The sequence below is a fragment of the Camellia sinensis genome, chromosome 13 (assembly GCF_055761805.1).
Source record: "Camellia sinensis isolate YWXY chromosome 13, ASM5576180v1, whole genome shotgun sequence".
Lineage (NCBI taxonomy): Eukaryota > Viridiplantae > Streptophyta > Magnoliopsida > Ericales > Theaceae > Camellia > Camellia sinensis.
In genome coordinates this window covers 58,188,521-58,211,832 of record NC_138973.1, presented here as the reverse complement: position 1 = coordinate 58,211,832, position 23,312 = coordinate 58,188,521, and the positions used below count along the sequence as shown (strand labels likewise).

The following is a 23,312-nucleotide window of genomic DNA, read 5'->3' as shown; positions in this document are numbered from 1 at the left end:
TTTGTATTTTAATAAATTAAGTTTATTTTCTTTATTTTTCATGATCCAATAAGCAATTCTAATTGTTGTGATGTACTTTAAATTTTTATAATAATTCCGCATTTTTTATTTTATTTTTTCCAATGAGCTTGGAACCCAAATGTTTAAGTCTGTCTGGGCTTTAAGGATCTAGAATGAGTCAGTTCAAATCTGACCCGTTGACCAATTAAAGAATTTTACTTTGGATTAATATCTTCTTTAATCCCAAAAACAAACTATAATTTTCAGATCTCTCCCAAAAAAAAACAAAAACAAAAACAAAAACTAGTTCACCCATCGCACGTTTGGAAAACCTATGTATTCCATTTCTAGTACACAAGTTTAATATAATAAATCCTTGGAATAAATATTTAGTACACAAGTTTAAGTGAAAGGTATCACAAAAATGTTCAAAGTTAGACAATTAACATAACCATTCTTAAACTAGTATAATTTGAGTCCCATTGGCAGCAAACAAACTCAAGACTTAAATGACTCTTTAAACACAACATTAAGACGATAATGGAGCTTGACCATTCGGACAAAATCCAAATGGCGGTGGTTTTAAGAGCTTCACAATTAAATAATTACACAAATTTCTTGAAGGAAAAACCTCCAAGTGTACCTTTTGCCCAAACAATGTTTTCACAAGCAGGAAGTATTAAGGGTGAGCAACTGATATTCAGATTCATCTAAATCGACCGAATTGATCTAACGTATTTTGAACGGATACGTGATGACAAACGGACGGTTACAGATTAATTTTTTTCAATTTGTCTAGTTTTTGACGGATGGTAAATTTGAGATTCCTTTAGCCTAATCGAACCGTTAAATCACGAGCACTCCTAATAATTTGTAAGACTTTGTTTTTCAATTTATTTAGATATTCTATTTGTATTTTTAATTGAAAAAGAATTTAGATATTCTGTTGTGTTTTTAATTTGGGAAATCCTTTTATCAAATGGTAAGGGTTGATATTTGATATTTTTGTGTGAAAAATATATGACTTAATTTTGTCATTTAAAAAAAAATCAAAATAATTAGTTTTTGAATATATAAAAAAAATAATGAAATAGTTTTGATAATGCATGGTTTTCTTATATATTTTTATTATTTGTATTTGACAATTTACTTGATAATCTTTTAGTTATGTTAAGTTGAATTATTATCTAAAAAAAAATGTTGACAAGTTATATTATGTTCAAAATTTGTAAAAGTTTGAACTGTCAAACTGATTTGCATCCATCCACTAATCTACCAATTCGCTCAATTTACATCCGTCAATTCGGCGAATAGATGTGAATTGATTTTTTTCCGATTCACTCATCCGACAGACGGATGCCAGATTAAAAAATTTCCAACCGCAACTGAACCGCAAACACCCCTAGAAAGTATAATTAAAAAAATAAAAATAAAAAAACTTATCAATAAAGAAAGGGAGCTGTTAAGATGTGCACCTCAATAATATGTGCACATCATATACACATTTATTTTAAGCCATTAGATTTTTACAAATTAATCTCAGCCACTGAATAATTTGATTAGGAATATTGACAACCTCTTGAACCGGTTACCTTTTTTCAAATTTGTTCAGTTTTTTTCCCAAAGCCCCTGTTTTTGAGACAGCACGCAGACACTCTTCTTCGCCCTCAAAGACCATCCTCGAAGACCATCCTTGCGAACAAGACCTACCCTCGACTTCGCCTGAAGGTATCTCTCTCTCTCTCTCTCTCTCTCTGCAACTTTTTTCTCTCCCCCTTTCTCTATATCCATTCTATGAAACCCTAGACCGCAATCCCTTTCTTTGAAACTACCCCTTTCACGTTTGTGAACTCACTGGGTTGGTTTATAAAAATAGGAAAATACCTAGACCGCAATCCCTGGGTTGGCCTATGAAACCCTAGACCGCAATCCCTTTCTCACATTTTATATTTTCATGATTCATTATCAGTGTTCTGTTGCTCTTTCTCGTATTTCTATTTCTTAGAATACTATATTGCAGCTTCCATCTTTTTCATTTTCTCATGGGTAATGTGGAAGATTTTAACATTATACGAACCTTTATCTAACTATATTAATATAAATAGACAGTTTATCATACTTGAAGAGAAAACATACAGAGAATTTTTCTATTGTGGTGTGGGAATTGGGCACATGAGTTAAAAAAACTAATTTTGTAATGATTTCATAACTTGGTTCTTATGGGTACTTAGGCTATTGTGGGGTGGTTTTTAACATTGTCTAATGTCTATCAAAAGTATCATAATACCATATCTGTTCTGTTTATCACAACCAAACCACTTGTATAGATAAACTCATAAAGGTAATAATTTTTTTAACCGAACTATAAACTAACTAATCAAATGTAAATAAAATTGCAAAATTGAGTTATCAATATTTTCTTTTAAATACTAAAAAAATTGGACAAATTTTAACCCGCCAGAAGAAATTTAGAGTTGGAGACTTATTTTACTTGCTCTTTTATCTATTGGGTTGAAGAAGAAACTCCTGCAAGTGGTTATCTCCTTTCTACCTCCATTTTTGTTCTTTTAGATTGACACACAATCCATGCATGGTTCCAATCATTTCAAACAAATGATCAACTTCTTTGAATTGGTTTTAAACTTCTTGTTCTATTTGTTCTCTAAACTTCTTTTCTTCATCTCCTCTATATGATCTAGTATGAAGACAGTCGTGGACATTTAATTTAGAGTTTTTTTTTTTTTACTTTCTTAACAATATTGATACCCTCATTTATTATTTATCCAAAAAAAAATTTTTTTTGATACCCTTATTTAATATCAAAATTTTCCTCTAGAAACCAAGCGATAGAGTTTCTTAGGGAGGTAGTTTCAACATTATCACAGGGTACAAATCGTAAGGCATCATCAAGTGTCGATGGCAGTTTCGAAATAATGTCACTTTTTTGGGTCTTTTGATTCAAAATGGATGAATATAAATTTGACAAATAATTATGTATAGATGTTGTGAGTAAATTTTTTATGGCCACGGCTTCTGTCCAGTCCGACGGACTGGACCGTGCTGTTGGGACTGTGGGGGCCCACCATGGGTCCCGTTTTGATAATCTGAACCGTTCAATGTGTAGAACTCGTCGAGTACTATATGCCTGTAAAAAATCACGTTGATCGGATATCGATAACTATGTGAACAAAACAGTTTTTTATCAACCGTTAATTTTTTCACCGTCCATTTTTTTTATACAAAACTGATTTGATCACATAGCTATCGATATCCAATCAATGTGATTTTTCACAGCCATGTAGTACTCGACGAGTTCTACACATTGAACGGTTCAGATTTTCAAAACGGGATCCGTGGTGGGCTCTCACGGACCCAACAGCACAGTCCAGTCCGATCCCGGACTGGACAGAAGCTGGACCCATGTTTTATTTGTATATCATTATTCTTTAAATAAACATGAATCTAGCAACCTCATCAAAGTGTAAAAACATGTCAAAGTCAAAAAGTAAAACAAATTCTCAAACATTTGAAAATTAAGGAATGCATATTTACCTTCATCTGGCAAAGTTTTAGACTCTGCCGTAATAACCTGAAGGATTTCAATAGCATGAATTAAGGCATGACCTTTTGTAGGGTGAAAGGTTATTGTCAAAGTTCTCCCATTAACAGCAACAGTCTTGTTCAGTACAAGAGCACTGTAAAGATCCCCGCTCATGTTCACAATGTCAATATCTTGAAAAGCAATATCACCATTTATTAGGATGTCAAATACCCTTTGACCTATACCAGTGACAGAAGTATCAATCTCTGCAAAATGCAACCAAATGGAGTAGTTCCTATTGGGATCCACATCCATTGTATACGCTAAATCTGCTTGTGTGTGGAATCCTATGAAAGAACTTGTAGATTTTGGTGCACTGTGTGCTTGTGTGTGGAATCCTATGAAAGAACTAGTACTTGAACCTCATATTTATATTACGGTCTCATTTGGCAACTTAGTGTTTTTCTCTATTTTAAACTATATACAGAAACAAAGAAGGGTAGAAGTTAAAAAACAAAAAAATACATGTACATATATATTGATGCCTCGTATATTTCTATGCCCTAAATTTATATTCATATACATAAACAATAAAAATATTTTAAAATTTTGCCCACCATGTAGGCATCCTAATTTTTTTCAAAATCATTATGTCCTATGTCCACTGTCGTCTCTACTTCGTTGTAGAAGATACTGATCCTATATCATCTCTTCACTCATAAAACTAGTTTATATTACCAAGAACAAGGTTGTCCATGAAAATGAAAGATCTAGAAGAGCTTTCATGGAACTTTCAGTGTGAACACTATGGAGCAAGCTCCCGAGTTAATGGAGACAACTTTATTTGTTTTTTTTTTTATTCATAGCAATAGTGGTAGTGACAACACATACTCATCACTTCTGCTACTATGTCCTGCATACTAAAAATTTCTTCAAATGTCACTGTTTTCATGATATATTATAATACTAGTGAAAGCAACTATCTTTAAATACTTGGTAAAGATCCAATGAAGGTACCTGTATAACATAGTGAGGGGTGGTGGGCTGGCTTCTTTGTCAATTGGCATGAGTGCATTCAATATAAGAATTGTATATTGAAAGCAAAGAACTGATGGGTGTGCTTATTTGTTCATTTTCTTTTAAGAATTGATAATTTATAGCAGAGCAATGGCGGGTGTGCTTTTTTCTATTTTCTTTTAACAATTGACAATTGAAAGCAGAGCTCTGGCAGGTATGCTTTTTCTATTTTCTTTTAACAATTGATAATTGAAAGCAGAGTAGCGAGTGTGCTTTTTTATATTTTTTTTTAACAATTGACAATTGAAAGCAGAGCACTGGTCGGTGTACTTATTTGTTCATTTTGTTTTAATAATTGATAATTGAAAGCAGAGCACTGGCGGGTGTGCTTTTTTCTATTTTCTTTTAACAATTGATAATTGAAAGCAGAGCACTGGCGGGTGTGCTTATTTGTTCATTTTGTTTTAATAATTGATAATTGAAAGCAGAGCACTGACAGGTGTGCTTTTTTCTATTTTCTTTTAACAATTGATAATTGAAAGCAGAGCACTGGCAAGTGTGCTTATTTGTTCATTTTGTTTTAATAATTGATAATTGAAAGCAAAGCACTGGCAGGTGTGTTTTTGAATTTATTTCCTTTGAATTGATAGCAAAACATTGGCAGGTGTGCTTATTTATTTGTTTGCTTTTAATTTATAGCAGGGTACTGATGGATGTGCTTTTTTATTTGTTTGTTTCATTTTAATTGATAGTAGAGTACTTGAAGGTGTGTTTTCTTATTATTTGCGTTTAATTGATAGCAAAGCACTGGTAGATGTGCTTATTTGTTCGTTTTCTTTTAAGAATTGATAATTGAAAGCAGAGCACTGGCGGGTGTGCTTCTTTATATTTTAATTTATAGTAGGGTACCTGCTGGTGTATTTTTATATTTATTTGCTTTGAATTGATAGCAAGGCACTGGCAGGTGTGCTTATTTATTTGTTTGATTTTAATTTATAGGAGGGCACTGGCGGGTGTGTTTTTTTGTTGATTTGTTTGATTTTAATTTATATAATGGCATTTACGAGTGTACTTTTTTATTATTTGCATTTAACTGATGCAAAATTTGCACATCTGTTGTCTATGCGATTTGTTATGTAGATATGACGGATGAACCTGAAAGTAGTAGGCAGAAAGAGGTCAACAGTAAAATTGACAATCAAGTTGCTCCGGATGGCAAGGATGACGTTATCGATAGGAAAGAAGAAGGGTTAGCTTCCCAAACCTATGATAGTTTACGAATGCTTACTGAGGTTGATGTTTTGCAAATGAAATTCAATTCAGAGGAGGATGCTTACTCTTTCTACAATGCATACGCTAAGGTCATCGGTTTTAGCGTACGACGAAGTAGGAAACGAATTTGTGGAGACAATAAATTTGTTGAGAGTAGGAAATGGGTTTGTTCAAGGGAAGGTGTAAAAGAGAAGAAATACTTACAGCGTGTGGAACGGGTGAGAACTCCCAAGCCAGAAACTAGACTTTTTTGTAGTGCCACATTTCGTGTGCGTTATGACAAGACAATTAAAAAATATGTTGTGACCCACTTTGTAGGGGAACACAACCATCCCTTGGCAGCACCACACTGCGTCCCTTTTTTGTGGTCACATAGGTTTGTAACAAGTGCAGACCAAGCTCAAGCAAAGGCCATGCGCAATATGGGTATGAGAACAGGTCAAATCATGGATTTTATGGTCCATTAATCAGGGGGTTATGAGAAGGTGGGCTTCATTCACAGAGATTTGCACAACTAGTTCCAAGCTGAGCGCAAAGTATAACTCGCAGAAGGGGATGCAGAGGGTGCCTTAGGATACTTATCAGCTAAACTAGATGCAAATCCATTATTTTTTTTCAAGTACAACGTCGATAAGGATAACCGATTGGCCAAGATTTTCTGGGCAGATGGTAGGTCTCGGATGGACTATGCTGCATTTGGTGATGTATTGGTATTTGATACAACTTATCGTACAAATCAGTATAAGAAGCCATTTGTGATTCTAGCTGGTGTGAGTAACCATTTTATGACAATCATATTTGGATGTGCTTTGTTGCCTGATGAGACAATAGAGACATACACGTGGATGTTGGAAACGTTAATGGAGGCCATGGATGGACAAAGACCCATCTCTGTTGTAACAGATGGTGATAGGGCAATGCGTCAGGCAATCGAAAGAGTTATTCCAAATTGCAGACATCGTTTATGTTCTTGGCATCTGGAGAAAAATGCCTCAACAAATGTCCACATACCAGAATTTACTAGTGATTTCGCATAGTTGATGTTAAAGAAATGTAAAATTGTTGAGTTTGACAATGTGTGGGCTCGTACGGTGAAAACAATACAAGTTGGAGAACAATAACTGGGTGTTGGAGATTCATCACAAGCGTGATAAGTGGGCTAAGGCGTATCTTCATGGTCACATGTTTGCTGGGATGAGGAGCACTCAACGTGTCGAGCGTATGAATGCATATTTCAATATGTTCCTAGAACAAAAGGTAAGGTTGTACGAATTTGTAGCATAATATGATAGGGCTCTTGCTAGGATGCGTGTTAATGAGGCAGAAACAGAATCTAAAACAGATAATAGTTTCCCGATTTTGACTACGCCATTGAGAAGTTTGGAAAAACATGCAGCTGAGCTCTTACTCGGAAGATTTTTTTATTGTTTCGACGTGAAATCAACAAAAAGGGTAAATTGTTTGTGAAGGAAAGAGTTGAGTTGGAGGATCGTCGTACCTATCGTTTTGGTGAGTATAAGGCACCAACAAGCACATGGATGGTTGAGTATTTTCCAGTAGATATCACAATAAAATGTTGTTGCTTGAAGTTTGAATCATTTGGCATCCCTTGTTGCCACATGGTTGCTGTCATGAAATCTGAACAATTAATGTGTATTCCACTGACTTGCGTCTTGAAGAGATGGACAAGACGTGCTAGGTCAGGATATCAACAACCAAGTCTTACCCAAATTTCTAGCACCCTAACACAGACAGCCCAGTTCGGTATACTAAGCTCATGTTTTAGTGAAATGTCATATTATGCCTCACACGCAGACAACGATTTTGAAGAGGCAAGGGAAATGGCTTTCCAGATGACATTGAAGATGAAAAAGAGCTGTGCAATGCGAAAAAAATATAATACCGAGGTTGGGGACAAAAATATTGCACCCAAACTATGTAGCGTTGGTGATCCTAATGTAGTAAAGACCAAAGGGAACCCTGGAGGGACATCTTCTATGGGTAAGCCTCCAAAACCAAGGCGCTGTGGGTATTGTAGGTATGGTACTTTAATTGCATGTCCTTTTTCCATCCTGTTGCATGTACATGATTATTAAAATTGTTTATGCATTATTTGCTACTGTAGGAGCATCGAACACACGAAGCGAACGTGTAAAAAATTGGCTTCAACTAGCCGGAGAGAGGGTAGCGACTCAGACATTGAAACATTCTTGAACACAGAGTTGGAGCCCCACATGGAAGATATTGATGAACCGGCAAATTCGTAAGTGTAGTTTAGTTTTATGATGAGCCTTATAGTGATTGATACGTTGTTTTTGCAAGGAGACATTAGTGCATATTAGTTACGTTTTGTTGATGTCTTAGGTGTTTTTATCTTTCACAATATCCATAAATTCTTAGTTTGGAGAATCATTTAAAAAATAAAGGTGAATAACTCCCAAATATGTTTGCTCGAATATTGTCCTTAAGTTGGATGAGCTGTCCTTACGTTGGATGAGTTTACAATCACTACTAATATTACGTTGGATGAGTCTCTCTCTCTCTCTCTCTCTTTTTCAGCTCTATTATTTGTTTTTCTTTTTAATGAATAACAAAGAATGCATAAATATGGCTATGCCACCCCAAACGTGTGGGGCTCCCTTCATATTTCAGTTTTGATTTTTTGAAATTGCCTCGTTTTCTTATCAAAATTGACATCTGTCTACCTTGTTCTACTTGTAAATTTCTTTGTTTGGGGATTCATTTAAAAAATAAAGGTGAATAAATCCCAAATCATTTTGTTGAAATACTTGACCGGTATTTCGGAAGTGTAAGCCTGCTAGACCTTGGAGAATCATTTCCTGATATGTAGTTGTAATATCTTAATCTTAGTTTTGACACTCAAATTTAGTGTGATGGTTCGTTTTTTGGTTCCTTGGCACTTATGATTGGTCTCTTATGCTTCAAATATTGGCATTAAAATATACAATTGCTATCAATTTTCTCGTCCTGTGCTTTGAAATTGGGCACTTATGATTGGTCTCTTTTTATTGAATGTTTTTATCCAATTAGTCTTTATTTTCTTTCCTGCCTACCTATGTCTCAAGCAATCTGTCATTTTTCTAAGCAAACTAGTGTGAAACTCAGTACCCAGTTTACTTTTTGTTTTTGTTATTTGTGGCCCCACCCCCAGGGAAAGAAGGCAAAAGGATAGTCATAGAAGTTTTATGTAATTGTATAACCTGTTGCTCTTTGCCACCCTTTTGTTTTGGTATATGTCCTTTGCAATTGGTGGTGGTGTGCCATATTATTCCTTATTGTGATAATTTCTGTGGACAATTGATAAAATCTTGTTTAACTTCCTTGACTCTATCTCAGAGGTCGGATGGCCCCGGTGGGTAGGCGAAACTAGTTGTCAGAGATGGGGGCACGGAGGGGGGTCTTGGCAGGGGATGGTGTGGGCTTGTGAGGGAATTGGTGCTGGAGTCGCTGACGAAGGTGTAGATTAGAGGGGAAATGAGGAGAGGGAAAATGATTGGAATGTAAAAATTCTAACCTATAGAAGCAGTAATGTGTGAGAGATAGTGAGATAGGTTTGTTTGAGGTTCAGGCATGAGACAAGTGTCTTTTCAAGAGGCTCAAAATATAATTCGTTGGCAAAAATTGTATAAGCTTCAAATTTTCTGTCTCCGTTGTCTAATAAAATATATGTAGTTCAAAATTTTTTACTTCTGCAGTAGATGGCATCAAATTTCTGTGTTTTGCAGAAATTGAAAACAAAACATAAAATGAAAACACCATCAAACAGGCTTAGCTTTCCATTTTCTTTTTTTGTTATTTATTTATTTATTTTTACAGCAGATGGTTCTTGATATTTTGTCTAATGAAATTCATGCTTGATTACCTCTTTGTCCCGGTTTATATATATATTCTGATTGTTTGCAGGATTATGGAGAAGAAACCGAGGGTCTCCATATAGTTCAGGAGTACGTGAAGTCTCATTAAGCAAACATGACTAGTGACTGAATCTCAGGATGTTCTACCTTCGACAGAGAGCCTTTTCTTAGCCTGTTCATGCACTATTAGTAAAGTTGATGCCATTCTGTTTATTTTTTTAGCATGGGAAGTGATAATCTTCCCAAAATACAATATACTTTTTCTCGTTCTTCGGTAAAAGTGTTTAATTTATAATTTTAGATTTCATCTTCTCATTAATTGAATTGGGAACCACTACATTTTGGTCCCAAATCTCTGCTATCCTAGAATTGTCTTCAATTTGTAGATATGTTTTTTTGTTTCAATGAAAAATTAGATCTGGAAGCAGTGTGTGAAGAAATCTATATATATATATAAAGAGCAATAAATGTCATAAAATGAGAAAATATACTGAATTTATATATTTATTTTTTGTTTTTAGTGATTTACAAAAAAAATATTTTCACAATTTTTGTATCTTTTTAAGTGTATCTACATTAATTTGATTTAAAAAGTTAAAAAAATAAAATAAAATATGAATTTTAAAACAAATTGTAAAACAATCAAGATGAATTTTTCCTTCTTCACTTGTAAAACAAATTGTAAACAATCAAAGCCTTCCTATGAATTTTTGGAGTGATTGTAAATGTCATAAAATGAGAAAAATTAGATTGATCTGATAATGAATCCAAAAATTAATCCAAAATCAAATAATATATGTGTAAAAATTAATATTATTAAAATTAATATTGTTTAACCAAAAACTGGTTTTCAAATAGGAATCTTAACACCAGTTTGCTTTAGCTTGTCAATTTCTCCATATTATTCAGCTTGTTTGGTTCTGGTTTTCGGAAAATATTTTTCATAAAATTCTAATTTTTAATTTTTCGTATTTTAATGTTTGCAATGACATTTTGTAATATTTTAAGCATTTTTTTTAAAAAAAATTCTAGACACACCTAACATAAATACACTGAAAAAGTATAATATTTGTGAAAAAAAATCTTTACAAAATACACTAGATACCAAAAAAAATAAAAATGAAAAGTCAATACATTTCTCGTATTTTTGCATATTTTTAAAATATTTTTTCACAAATTTTTTACTATTTAGATACATCTAAGTAAGGTGCATCTAAAAAAGTGAAACCGAACACACCGATTAGATTCTTTTCACTTTGGTCCAAATTGTAACAAATGTTATAGTTCTGTGACGGAAAATGCCCCATGGGTCAAGTTCACCTAAATTTGTACCAAATCCTCTGCTGTAGACCACCTCAACATGCAACCCTCCATTATAGAACCCTTCCATTTACTGCCTACCATGAACCATCTATTTTGAAGTGTGAAAACAAAGGTCTCCAAGTGATCAAGGTAGGAAAGTTAATTTTAAAAATTCCAAAGTTTCCCTCAGAAGTTAGCAATTGGACCAAAGTAAGAAAAGAAAATTAATGTAGTCATTAGGGTGGGTACAGTGAGAAACAATATATATCTACGAATGAAAATACAATTTATTATTTTTAAAACGGAGTAACGGTAAAAAGGTTGTGACCGTCTATGAGATAATAGGCAAGGGCTAATACCAGTACGTGCTAGAGTCATAAATGTGTCAAACTGATTCATAGGTGACGTCATCATTTCGACATGAAGATAACGTGACACTAGTAGCGGTAACAATGCTATTATAGTGGTCTAAGTCGATGATGAAAGTTGTGTTTCAGTTGACCAAAGGACGTGATTAATCAAAGCTTTTATGATTTTTGGGTGGGAAGTCTAAATTCTCCATAATTTGGCTCAATGTTGTGCCAATTACTGAGATCAACCCAAATCTTCATAATTTTTTTGTGACAAATACAGAAATAGTACCTGGAAATGACAGGAGATGCCTCTTTTGGTTGGATATTTGGATTGGAAATCACAGGCTTACAGATGTGTTCTCTAGATTGTTCTTCGTGTCTTAAGATAAAATGGAGTCTCTTACAAGTTTACTAGCTTAAACCCAAAACAATAGGAATTATCAAGGCTTATTACTATTTTGAATGATGTAACACATCTTAGAAAACGTGTTGAAGATAAATTAAGATGGAGAGCAGAACCCTTAGGGGAATTCAGTGTTGACTCAATTTGTAAATGGTGTGAATATTCTCAACACCCAATAATGCTACCTCCTAAGCTGCTCTGGAACAACATTAGTCATCCAGAAGTTCAATTTCTAAGCTGGTTTGCTTGGAAATGGAGAGTAAAAACTAAGATATTACTTCAAAAAATTGGGGTTGTAAATACTAATGCTAATACTACTTGTGTCTTATGTAATGGTTAGGCTGATGATGTGAATCACTTATTCTTGAGTTGTAAACATGTACGATGTTTGTGGTCTGCAATGTTAAAGTGGTGGTGAGTTCAATGGGCAATGCCAAACTTAGTAGAGGGAGTTCTACAATGGCAGGCAGGGTATAGATGGAAGAAATTTAATAAGAAAATTTAGAGAGCCATTCTACTCACAATACTTTGGTCCATATGGAAGCAAAGGAATGACTATATGTGTAATACATCTCATTTTGATATGGAGGAGTTATGTCAACTTGTCAAAACAAGGATTGTTTTTCGGAGTAAAAAGCAAATCACAAGAGATGTACTGTTCCATAATCGACTTCATTTCAAATTTAAATCAGGTAAGATTGTGTTTAGAAGGAAGGGGTGCTGTCTGATTTTCTGCTTGATGCTACTGCTGTTCAAGCTTTTATGTGGGGTCATTTTGGATACAATGATCTCATTTGCAAATGGCGTGTAGATTTAGTTATTGTTTGATGTCAGTCCATTGTATTGAATGTTGTTTGATGTCAACCTAAACCACACCAATTACGAATGGCCAACCAATTGAGAATGGCAAAAATTTAAAGCAACCCCTGATCCACCGTGTGACTCTCATGGATAGCTTCTCCATGACAAATAAGACTTGTCACAACTGACGGAACGTAATTCGGACCCGTACGTAAAGAGTTAAAGCCGAATACGCCTTAAACTTACTCAAAAAAGAGCTTTTCGAGGAAGAAAATTCAAAACAGCCTCCGAACGACCGTGTGACTCTCACAGATAGCTTTCCCATGATAAATAGGACTTGTGACAACTGACGGAATGTAATTCGGACTCGTAGATAGAGAGTTAGAGCCGAATACGTCCTAAACTTCGTCGAAAAAGGGCGTTTCGGGACGAAAAATTCAAAACAGCAACCGAACCACCGTCTAGCTCACATGGACAGTTTTCCAATGACAAATAGGACTTGTGACAACTGACGGAATGTAATTCGGACCCGTAGGTTAGGTGTTAGAGCAGAATACGTCCTAAACTTAGTCGAAAAAGGGTGTTTTGGGGGCGAAAATTCAAAACAGCACCCTAACCATCACGTGGCTAACACAAACAGTTTCCTAATGACAAATAGGACTTATGACAACTGATGGAATGTAATCCGGAGCCGTAGGTTGGGAGTTAGAGTGGAATACGCATTAAACTTACTCGAAAAAGGGTGTTTCGGGGGCAAAAATCCAAAACAGCCCCCGCATGACCGTGTGACTCTCAGGGATAGCTTCTCATGACAAATAGGACTTGTGACAACTGACGGAATATAATTCGGACTTGTAAGTTGGGTGTTAGAGCCGAATACGCCCCAAACTTAGTCGAAAAAGGGCGTTTCGAGGGCGAAAATTGAAAATAGCCCCCGAACCACCATGTGGCTCACACAGATAGTTTCCCCATGACAAATAAGACTTGCAACAACTGACGGAATGTAATCTGAACCCCTAGGTTGGGAGTTAGAGTCAAATACGACCTAAACTTAGTCGAAAAGGGAGGTTTGGGGGCAAAAATTCAAAACAGCCCCGAACCACAGGGTGAATCTCACGAACAGCTTTCTTATGACAAATAAGACATGTGACAACTGACGGAACATAATTCGAACCCGTAGATAGAGAGTTAGAGCCGAATACGCCTTAAACTTACTCGAAAAAGAGCTTTCCAAGGGCGAAAATTCATAACAGCCCCCGGACAACTGTGTGACTCTCACGGACACCTTTCCCATGAAAAAGGGGCTTGTAACAACTGACGGAATGTAATCCGGACCCGTAGGTTGGGAGTTAGAACCGAATACGCCCTAAACTTAGTCAAAAAATGGCGTTTCAGGGGAGAAAATTCAAAACAGCCTCCGAACCACAGGGTGAATCTCACGAACAGCTTCCTTATGACAAATAAGACATGTGACAACTGACGGAACATAATTCAGACCCGTAGGTAGAGAGTTAGAGCTGAATACGCCTTAAACTTACTCGAAAAAGAGCTTTCCGAGGGCGAAAATTCATAACAGCCCCCGAACAACCGTGTGTCTCTTATGGACAGCTTCCCCATAAAAAAGAGGGCTTGTGACAACTAACGGAATGTAATATTTGGTTTGAGACTTTTAAATCCTCTGCTTTCTCAGCCTCGAGACAAAGAAGTATGTCATTCAGACTCTAATGTTATGCCTTTTTAGTTTTCTCGTTTCATTTAGAGTAGGAAATTTAATGAAAAATAAAAAAATAAATAAAATCAAGATTATGGTTTGTAGTACTGAAACAAAAAGTCCACCGGCCAAATTTTAAACCAAAGTTCCTAAGTAATCTTTCCAGATTAGAACACTTAGGTTTCTCATTTTTCGATATTTGCCTGCTATTACAGAAGTAATAGCTACAGGAGTTGGAAAAGTGGAGGCTCCAGCACAATGTCATTTGACAGGAACAATGATTTGATGCAGTTAACTTCATGTGACAAGCTCTTGACCTCGAACAGCATTGTGCCTTCACCTCAACATTCAACTAGCAGAATGATTTCTTCACTGCAATATCCAATGTGCAATCTTGATCTTTAGTTTCACTCCAATGGGAGTTCATCCAATCAAGATTCCGCTATAGATGTCAGTGATTTTTCAGGACCGCCTAGTTTTCAATCAACTAAAATGTCCTGTGAAAATTTGGACTATTCCCTCACATCAGATGTTTCCAGGACTTCTGGCTCTTCCCAAACTTCGGTAAGTTCAATACAACAGAAATTCTGGGTACAAGATATAATTATTAATCAATGGGATCATAATTATGGATCATCTATCATGATTATCTGATTATATCTTAATCAACAAATGGAGCACCCTAATTGAATGATCATGATAAGTAGCCTCATATTATATTTAATTTGTTATGGGTGTGACTTAAATTTGACCCAAGGATGTCTTGTAGTTGGTACTCACATTCAAATGCTACTCCTGCCACAGTTTCCAAAACCAAATATAAGACATTCTTTATAATTCTAATGTGTATTTCTTTAAATTAGTTTCAAGGAAAGAAAAATAGGTAGCACAATGGACTGATAAACTCATTGCATATGTATTTAAAACAAAATAAACTGAGGTATGTCCAAGCATACAACAGTTCTGCAGTATTTTCTAGCTTTTAGTGCCTATAAAAGAACTTTGCTGTTACAGGGTGTCATTTCAGTGGCACCGAGCAAGCATCCATCCAATTCACGAGCAAGAAACATTAACTTAAAGCACCGAGGAAGGTACTTTGTTCTCTTTATTTGATTGAAGGGATAAAACCCACAATTTTTCGACCCCAATGGTCAATATATTTCAAAGTTTGTAAAATACTAACACATATGTTAATTATGAAATTGCATATGCTCTATGCTTTATTAGCTTTGTTTTCTTTTGTTGGTTGTCAATGAGAAGGTTGAAATTAAACACATTGTTGTGCACAAAAAAGATAAGGTCATGACATGTAGTCTTGCAAAGTTTTGTTATAGCAGATTGACTTGCATGCCTCCATTTGAATGACTATATTACAAAATGAACTAGAGGCCGAAATGAGGAGATTAAGAGATCAATTGAAGCAAATGATGGAGATGTACAATTCAGTATGCAAAGAAGCAATCTCTTCCAAAAAGAAGGTAAAAATCTTGACTTGAACTAGATTGATGTTTCCTATCTTCTACATGGAAGTTATCTCACAATAAGTCTTTCCAAATGTGACTACAAATCACTTGTGTTTCCCAGGAAAAGGAGATTGACGAATGGAAGCCAGAGGAGGAACGCAAGGTTCTGGAAGCAAAGCAAGCCCAAGAGGCTGCGATGGCTTTGGCCGAGATGGAAAAACATAAAACCAAGGTTGCAACTGAAGCAGCACTGATGGCACTAGCAAAATATGAGATCCAGATGCGAAAGAATGCAGAGATGAAGGCCATACATGAGGTAGGAGAGAGGAAGAAGGCTATGGACGCGTTGACTTGCTCTGAAATTCGGTATAGAAAGTACCCCATTAAAGAGATTGAAGTTGCAGTAGACTACTTCTCCAATTCATTAAAGATTAGTGAAGGAGGACATGGACCTGTTTATAAAGCCTTTCTTGACCACACACCCGTTGCCATTAAGGTTCTAAGGTCGGAAATGTCACAAGGGAATAAACAATTTCAACAAGAGGTATTATGTATTCCTTGTTTCTGTTGCCAATTTGTAGATGTATACTCGGATCATGTAGAAAACTATCCTGAACAAACACCATATATGAAGGTTACAGCTTTAAATAAGCTAATTATGTTTGTCTGTGTCCAAACACCAACTTAAGCATCTAACTTTCTATTATTGTTCTCACCATGCAGGTTGAGGTACTAAGCTACATAAGACATCCAAACATGGTTCTTCTTCTAGGTGCCTGCCCTGAGTATGGATGCTTTGTTTATGAATACATGGAAAATGGTAGCTTAGAAGATAGGCTCTTCCAGAAAAACAACTCTCCTCTATTGCCATGGAAAACACACTTCAGAATATCTGTTGAGGTCACCACTGCTCTTCTTTTTCTTCACCGAACATAGCCAGAGCCTCTAGTGCATCGAGACCTCAAACCCGCAAACATTCTTTTAAACCGAAACTATGTGAACAAGATCAGCGACGTTGGTTTAGCCAGGTTGGTCCCACCATCTGTCGCTAATGGTGTCACTCAATATCAAATGACCGCAGCGGCTGGGACATTTTGTTACATCGATCCCGAGTGCGAACAAACGGGGTTGTTGGGTGTGAAATCTGATGTATATTCATTTGGGTGTTATGTTATTACAAATTATTACAGCAAGGCCTCCGATTGGTCTATCCTACTATGTTGGCAAGGCAATTGAGAGACGAACATTTTCGGAGATCCTTGATCCGATGGTGCCAGATTGGCCTTTTGAAGAGGCGTTGTCATTTGCTAAATTGGCTTTACAATGTTGTGAGCTGAGGAGGAGAGATAGACCAAACCTTGGTTCGATCATATTACCTGAACTTCAGCGACTTAACAATATTAGTAGAAGCTATTTATGTATTTAATTTTTTTTTTTTTTTACGTCTCTCTTTTCATTTCCCTTCACAAATCCAAGATTCAAAGACGATTCTTGATCTTGATAGCTGGTTCTTAAAGGATTTGGATCTTTCATACAATATGCTAGGTTTGATTTATGCATAAATGTTGAACGCAAATATTTTTTTCTTCTTTGGATACCCAAAGCCATAATAATTGGATTCTTTCATCCAATCTGAAATCAGCATTCCCCTCTTTATACAAATATAACTGCATCATCTATTGGGACATGAAACTCTTAACTAAATTTTGTTGATATGATCTAATCAGAATCTATGGAGGATGAAATCTCCAACTACCCACAAGGCCTTGTTCTGGTCCCCCGTAGAGGTGGTGATAGTAGCAGTGTTGTAGGCCCTCATATCAGAGGTAGCCGATTGAAGGCTGCATCTGCTACTGGTGATGAGGAAGTGGATGTGGATCTCCTTCTTCCTGGTACAGCAAGGTATGATCATTAAACCAGAATTCTTTTTAACTTTTGCAAAAGCATCCGAAGAAAGCATGCATGATTGATTCTTGAATGCGAAATCCTGTTTACATTTAGTGTGTAGGTGAATTCAAATGGAAGACTGAAATAATTTTAGTCGCTAATTACCTTTACTGACAATTCTTTGACGACGACTATTGCGACCAAATAATTTAGTTGCTAAAACCCTTCGGCGACTAAAAATTAACTTTTGGTGACTAAAAATTTAATCGCCAAAAGTGAAAATTCTTGTAGTGTATTGTGGTTATGATTCATTAATAAAAGTTATGACATTTTGTTAATCTTATTATGATTGTGGAGAAAAAAGTTGTGGTTATGATTCATTTTAGTAAAAGTTATGATTTTACTACCAAAAGTTATGATTTGTCATGGTGAATCATAATAAAAAAATGTTACGATTCAAATATTATGATAATTGATTAGAAATAACTATATTTGTTATGAGTTGTCATTATATTGTTATGATTTATAGTGTCTTTGTTATGACACTTTGGTGAATATTATGACATTGTTATGATTCATTGTAATATTGTTATGATATTTGAAAAAAAAAGTTATGATTCTTTCTGTAACATGTTACATAACCGGTTTAGCAGGTCATTTTTTATGATGTGGCACGATATGGACCATACAATAAGTGCATATCATATGCTCTTTTATAAGGTGCACATTGTACACTTTCCCATAAGGGGCATAATAGAAGAAATGACCATTAGATATATAGGTGATGTTTAGTAAACATTTTGGACTAAAAAAGCACAAAAGGACACACACAAAAAAAAAAAAGGTCAAAAAATCACAAAAGGACAAAAGGACAAAATAAGCAAAAAGACAAAAAAAAAAAAAAAAAACATCATTCCAAAGCCAAAAAGCTAAAAAAGTCAAACAAGAATACCAAACGACTAAAAAAGTCTCGGGCTAAAAAAGTCAAAAAAACCAAAAAGCCAACTAAAAAAGTCATTGCCAAATGAGCACATAATCTAAAATCATACAAAACTGAGCTGCTGTCTTGAATTTCCTTGCGTAACACCTGTGCTAAATCTCTTAGGTCATGTTTGTTTGGGTGAATATGAGTTTGAGATTAGATAGTCCAAAAAAATTATTAATTCGATATTTAGTTAAACAATTGAAATACGGGCTAACAATCCATTCGGCTATGCTATTCCATATATAATGGACTATTCAATCCTATAGAGGAATGTGGGATATAAATTGGAAGATTAAGCCAAAACCTGAACTATTAGTCCCTCCTTATAATTCTAACTCAATCCAAACATATGATAGGATACACAATCCAAAGGATTCGTAGTCTTAAGACTATTAGTCATGGGAATGCTAATCCAACCTAATCCAGCTTGTCCAAACAAACATGGCCTTATTGTTTGCACTTCTCTCTTCCCTAGGGCTCCGTTTGTTTTGGGAGATAGAGGTGGGATTGGGATTGGGATTGAGATGAAGGTGGGACCCACTATATGTTATGTTTGTTTTGAGAGATAGAAAGGGAATTCATAATTCCATAGGATTAGGATGGATCTTGGTGTTGGGATTGAGATGGAGGCGGCGGAGATGGTATTAGGAAATTAGTCTCATGCGATTAGGTTTTTTTTATTTATATGTTAGGCATTTTTTTTAACATTAATATTTAATGTTTTTGTATTTTTGTTAAATAAAAATCATAATTTTATTTGTTTTAATATTTTATATTCCTGTTTTATGGTAATAATTTAACAATCTCCATATTAACAATTATCATCAAAACAAATATAATTTTATTTAATTCCCTCACTATTAATTCCCTTACTATTATTTCTCACTACCAATCTCTTTTATTCTACCTCTGAAAACAAACGAGAACTAAATTACATCCACATGATCCGGTACAAAACACTTGGGAAGTGAACGAAAATAGATCCCGCTTTAATTTAGCTAGTATAAAGAATTGTATATATCTCCCTAGTATAAGGAATTGTATACATCTCACTAAAATTTCTTTACTAGTGTCAGTTAATTAGTTGTCAATGTTATTTAAATTAAAAATACATATAAATATATTTAATAAATATAATCAGGACAAGAGAACCAAACCTACTACACTTCTTTATCGGAGCAGAAAAATCCATGCGGAGCTAGGGTGAGGATGTAGCGGCGGAGCAGAGTAGGAAGAAATGATCATTCCTAATTTGGCCAAATAAAGCCTCCCTTTTATATAGGCAATCTTACACTCCTTAAGAACTGTGAGAACCCATATTTAATTATTCTAACAAATGTATTATATGATATGAATAATAAATCTTATCTAAACTATTTAATAAAATCAATATTGAGTAAATTAGGTGAAAATTATTTCAATTTAAATCACAAACAAAAATATTATTGAGAATAATAATTTTATGAGTATTCAATGTTTGTTGTTTGTAATTATTTTTTATAAGAATTTAGCTTAATTATTATCCTTACTAATGCTATGTTTGGTTGGAGGATTTAGAAATGGATTCAGAAATGAAAAGGGAAAAGATAAGTAAAATATGAATAAAATATATCTACATTTCACTTAATTTCACACTTTTTTTTTTCTTTTTTTTCTTAAAAAAAATTTATTCTTAAATCTTTCAACCAAATATAATGTAAATATCTTAATTAAAAAATTTATTTAATTGATTTTTAAAAAAACCCACATAAATATATAAATATATAAATTTATCATTCAATTTAAATAAATAAATAAATGGCTGGTGAGGTGAGTGACCCCACCACTTATCACTTTTGCATGGTAGGCTAGATACTAGATAGACTACTATGGGGACATGATTTTTGAATGGCAACACGTGGCCGAAGTGGCACCGAAGTGTCAGCCGATGTGTCACGTGTCCTGATCATGATGCCGAGGTAATATCGGCTAGGTCAAGGTTATCTGTGAAGATACCGGAATCCGGGGTAAACGGATTAGGGACAAGAGTCTTAGAGTGAGAGAAGACTTCAGTGTGGATAAAGATAAGACTCTTAGGGAGTTTATCCCAATCCTACTGGGAGTCCAAGATTAGAAGTAATCCGGAGTCCATTGAGGCTAGGCTTCTATTGGGACTAGGTTTGTGTTGGCTATAAAAGAGAGGCACCCTCATGGGTCTAAGGTACGCTTTTGATATTCTGAATAGTGAGTTAAGCATTTTCGCTATCTTTGAGAGATAACTGACTTGATCGTCAGAGTGCCCCTAGGTGGACGAACCACTACTAGAATCTCTTCTTTCTGTGACAGGTCGTTCAGGTTTAATCTATTCTGCCGGTGCTCTCCAGCTAAGTACTAGTTTGGCAGTGTGGTCAGAAATCGACACACACAATTTGGCGCCGTCTGTGGAAAAGAAATGAGAATAGATGGCCAATAACGGATAGAAGGAGAAGGTTAGGGACGGCACTCCTACTGAAAGTGGGAAACCTATTAACCTCGACATTGAATAAGGCAACTGCAACAAAGAGACTCATGATAAGAATCACGGAGAAAAGGACGTCGGCCAGGAGGGTGATACCTCAAAGAAATCAGACCGAAGCGGTTATTATAACGAGGACGACCTCTAGGTGTGAAAAGAAAGATACTTGCGGAGGGACGACGAGATGAAGGAAATGGCAGATCTGCAAATGGTCAACTTCATGACGCAGAACAATGTCATGCAGCCACCATTCCCATTACAAGATATGCCGATTCCAGCGGCCAAGAAAGATTCCCGCAAGGATGGGTAGAAAACAATCCCTAGAGTCCCCCAGCACACCAGGACCAAAAAAAACTCTCACCGGCCTTCAAGGGAGGTCGGGCGAGGAGAGTCAAGAAGGGAAGAATCTAGGAGGACGCATCACACCAAGGAAGCTGACCCCAAAGAACATCAGCATGTTCAAAGGCAGAAGTTGTGCTTCAACGCAACTAATGGAGAAAGGTCTAAAAAGACTCATAATGAAACTGGGAGTAATGCACCGAAAAGGCTAAAGTCAGGAGATAGCCGAGCTCCTGGATGGGCCAAGAAGGATCTAAGGGATTACCTACAGAGGAAGTAACAAGATGCCGAGGTAACTTCCTCGGTCAAGCCGAGAACGCCGTTCTCAGTAAAATTCGACAAATTCGAAGCCCTGAAGAGGTTTAGCATGCCGAGATTCCAGAGCTACGACGGTAAGTCGGACCCCAACTTTCACATCGGTTTGTACCTAAACTCGATGGCGTTGTACACTGGGAACGAGTCGTTGCTTTAGAAGGTGTTCCCCTCATCCTTCGGAGAAATTGCATCTAACTGGTTTCACAAGTTGCTGAAAGGAACTGTGAAAACCCGGGAAAGCCTGGCCGAGATGTATGTGGCTAGGTTCGTGACAAAAAAGTTACAACACTTGAGGGTGGACGCCCTGATGGCCTTGAAAATCAGCGAGGACGAAAGCCTTAGAGCCTATGCCAAAATGTATTATAAGGTATTCAACCGAATACCAGGATGCAACCAAAAGGTGGCAGTTGTGTCATTTAAGAATGGCCTAAAAGATGACTACCTGCTTCAAAAATCACCGGCAAAGACATTGCCGAAAAACATAGAGGAGCTTATGGCCAGGATAGAGAAGTATGCTAGGGCCGAGGAGGACACGCCGAGCACAAAGGCGTCAAAACAAGAAAAGAAAAGCGGCTCGCCGAAGCGAGGCCGAGGTGATGGTGGTTACAACAAACCAGAGACAGGATTAAGGGCTGCACAGGCAGTCACAATCGTATTCCGAATACTGGTTTACAAAGTCCTAGAGAAAATTCGAAATCAACCCTATTACAGAGCACCAGCAAGGGTACTAGGCGAATTTATAGGAAGAAGCCTTGGCAAGCACTGTGCTTACCACAATGAAGCTAGACATCTGACTCAAGGGTGCAGAGCTCTGAAGACACATCTAGAAGACCTAGTAAGACAGGGCCATTTAAGGGACTTGGTGGACGAGGCTAGGACAAGGGAAAAGCAAGCAAGACTGTCCCAAGCACCGACAGCACCACCTCCACCAGCACCACAATCGTAAGCAGGACCTCGAGTGATCAATGTGATCCACTCAAAGATGAATGAGAATGAGATAAGGGGGAAAACCCAGAAGGTAAAACACCTACAACATATGTATCAGGTCGGGAAGAAGAGACCTAGGGCAGACGAGAGCCAAGGACCAGTGGTATCCTTTACTGAGGAAGACCTGGAGATGGTGCAGCATCCACACAACGATGCCCTGGTAATATCCCTTCAGATTGGAGAGTGCCAAGTGAAGCACATCTTAGTTGACTAGGGCAGCTCTTGTGACATCATGTATGTCAGGTGTTACAAGGAGCTTGGCCTTCACCAAGATGATATAGAGCAGTCCAAATGGCCCAATGGTTGGATTCAATGGAATGTCGACGTGGCCTGCAGGTTGGCACTAAGAAGATAAAAACAGAGTTCACTATAATCAACACCCCTTCGCCTTACAATGCTATCCTGGGAAGGCCATGGCTACATGCAATGAGGGTTATTCCCTCAACATTGCATCAGTTATTGTAGTTCCCAACAGAGCATGGAATATAGGAGGTCAGAGGGGATCAGTTGCAGGCAAAGAATTGCTCCATGGCGACAATGAAATCTACCTGCAATATACAAGAAGCA

At 36.3% G+C, this 23,312-nt stretch overlaps 2 protein-coding genes and 1 pseudogene across 2 annotated transcripts; all 3 read left to right on the top strand.

Annotated features, from left to right (window-relative positions):
- Window positions 1–5,700: 5,700 nt before the first annotated feature.
- LOC145805413 (protein FAR1-RELATED SEQUENCE 5-like) lies at window positions 5,701–6,867 on the top strand. Its single transcript, XM_082900544.1, has 2 exons — window positions 5,701–6,048; window positions 6,451–6,867. Exons 1-2 carry the CDS (start codon window positions 5,701–5,703, stop codon window positions 6,865–6,867), a joined length of 765 nt encoding a protein of 254 aa, XP_082756670.1.
- A 7,900-nt stretch (window positions 6,868–14,767) lies between these two features.
- Window positions 14,768–17,310, top strand: LOC114300184 (U-box domain-containing protein 34-like; annotated as a pseudogene).
- A 4,755-nt stretch (window positions 17,311–22,065) lies between these two features.
- Window positions 22,066–22,704, top strand: LOC145805412 (uncharacterized). Its single transcript, XM_082900543.1, has one exon. It carries the CDS (start codon window positions 22,066–22,068, stop codon window positions 22,702–22,704), a length of 639 nt encoding a protein of 212 aa, XP_082756669.1.
- Window positions 22,705–23,312: the final 608 nt, after the last annotated feature.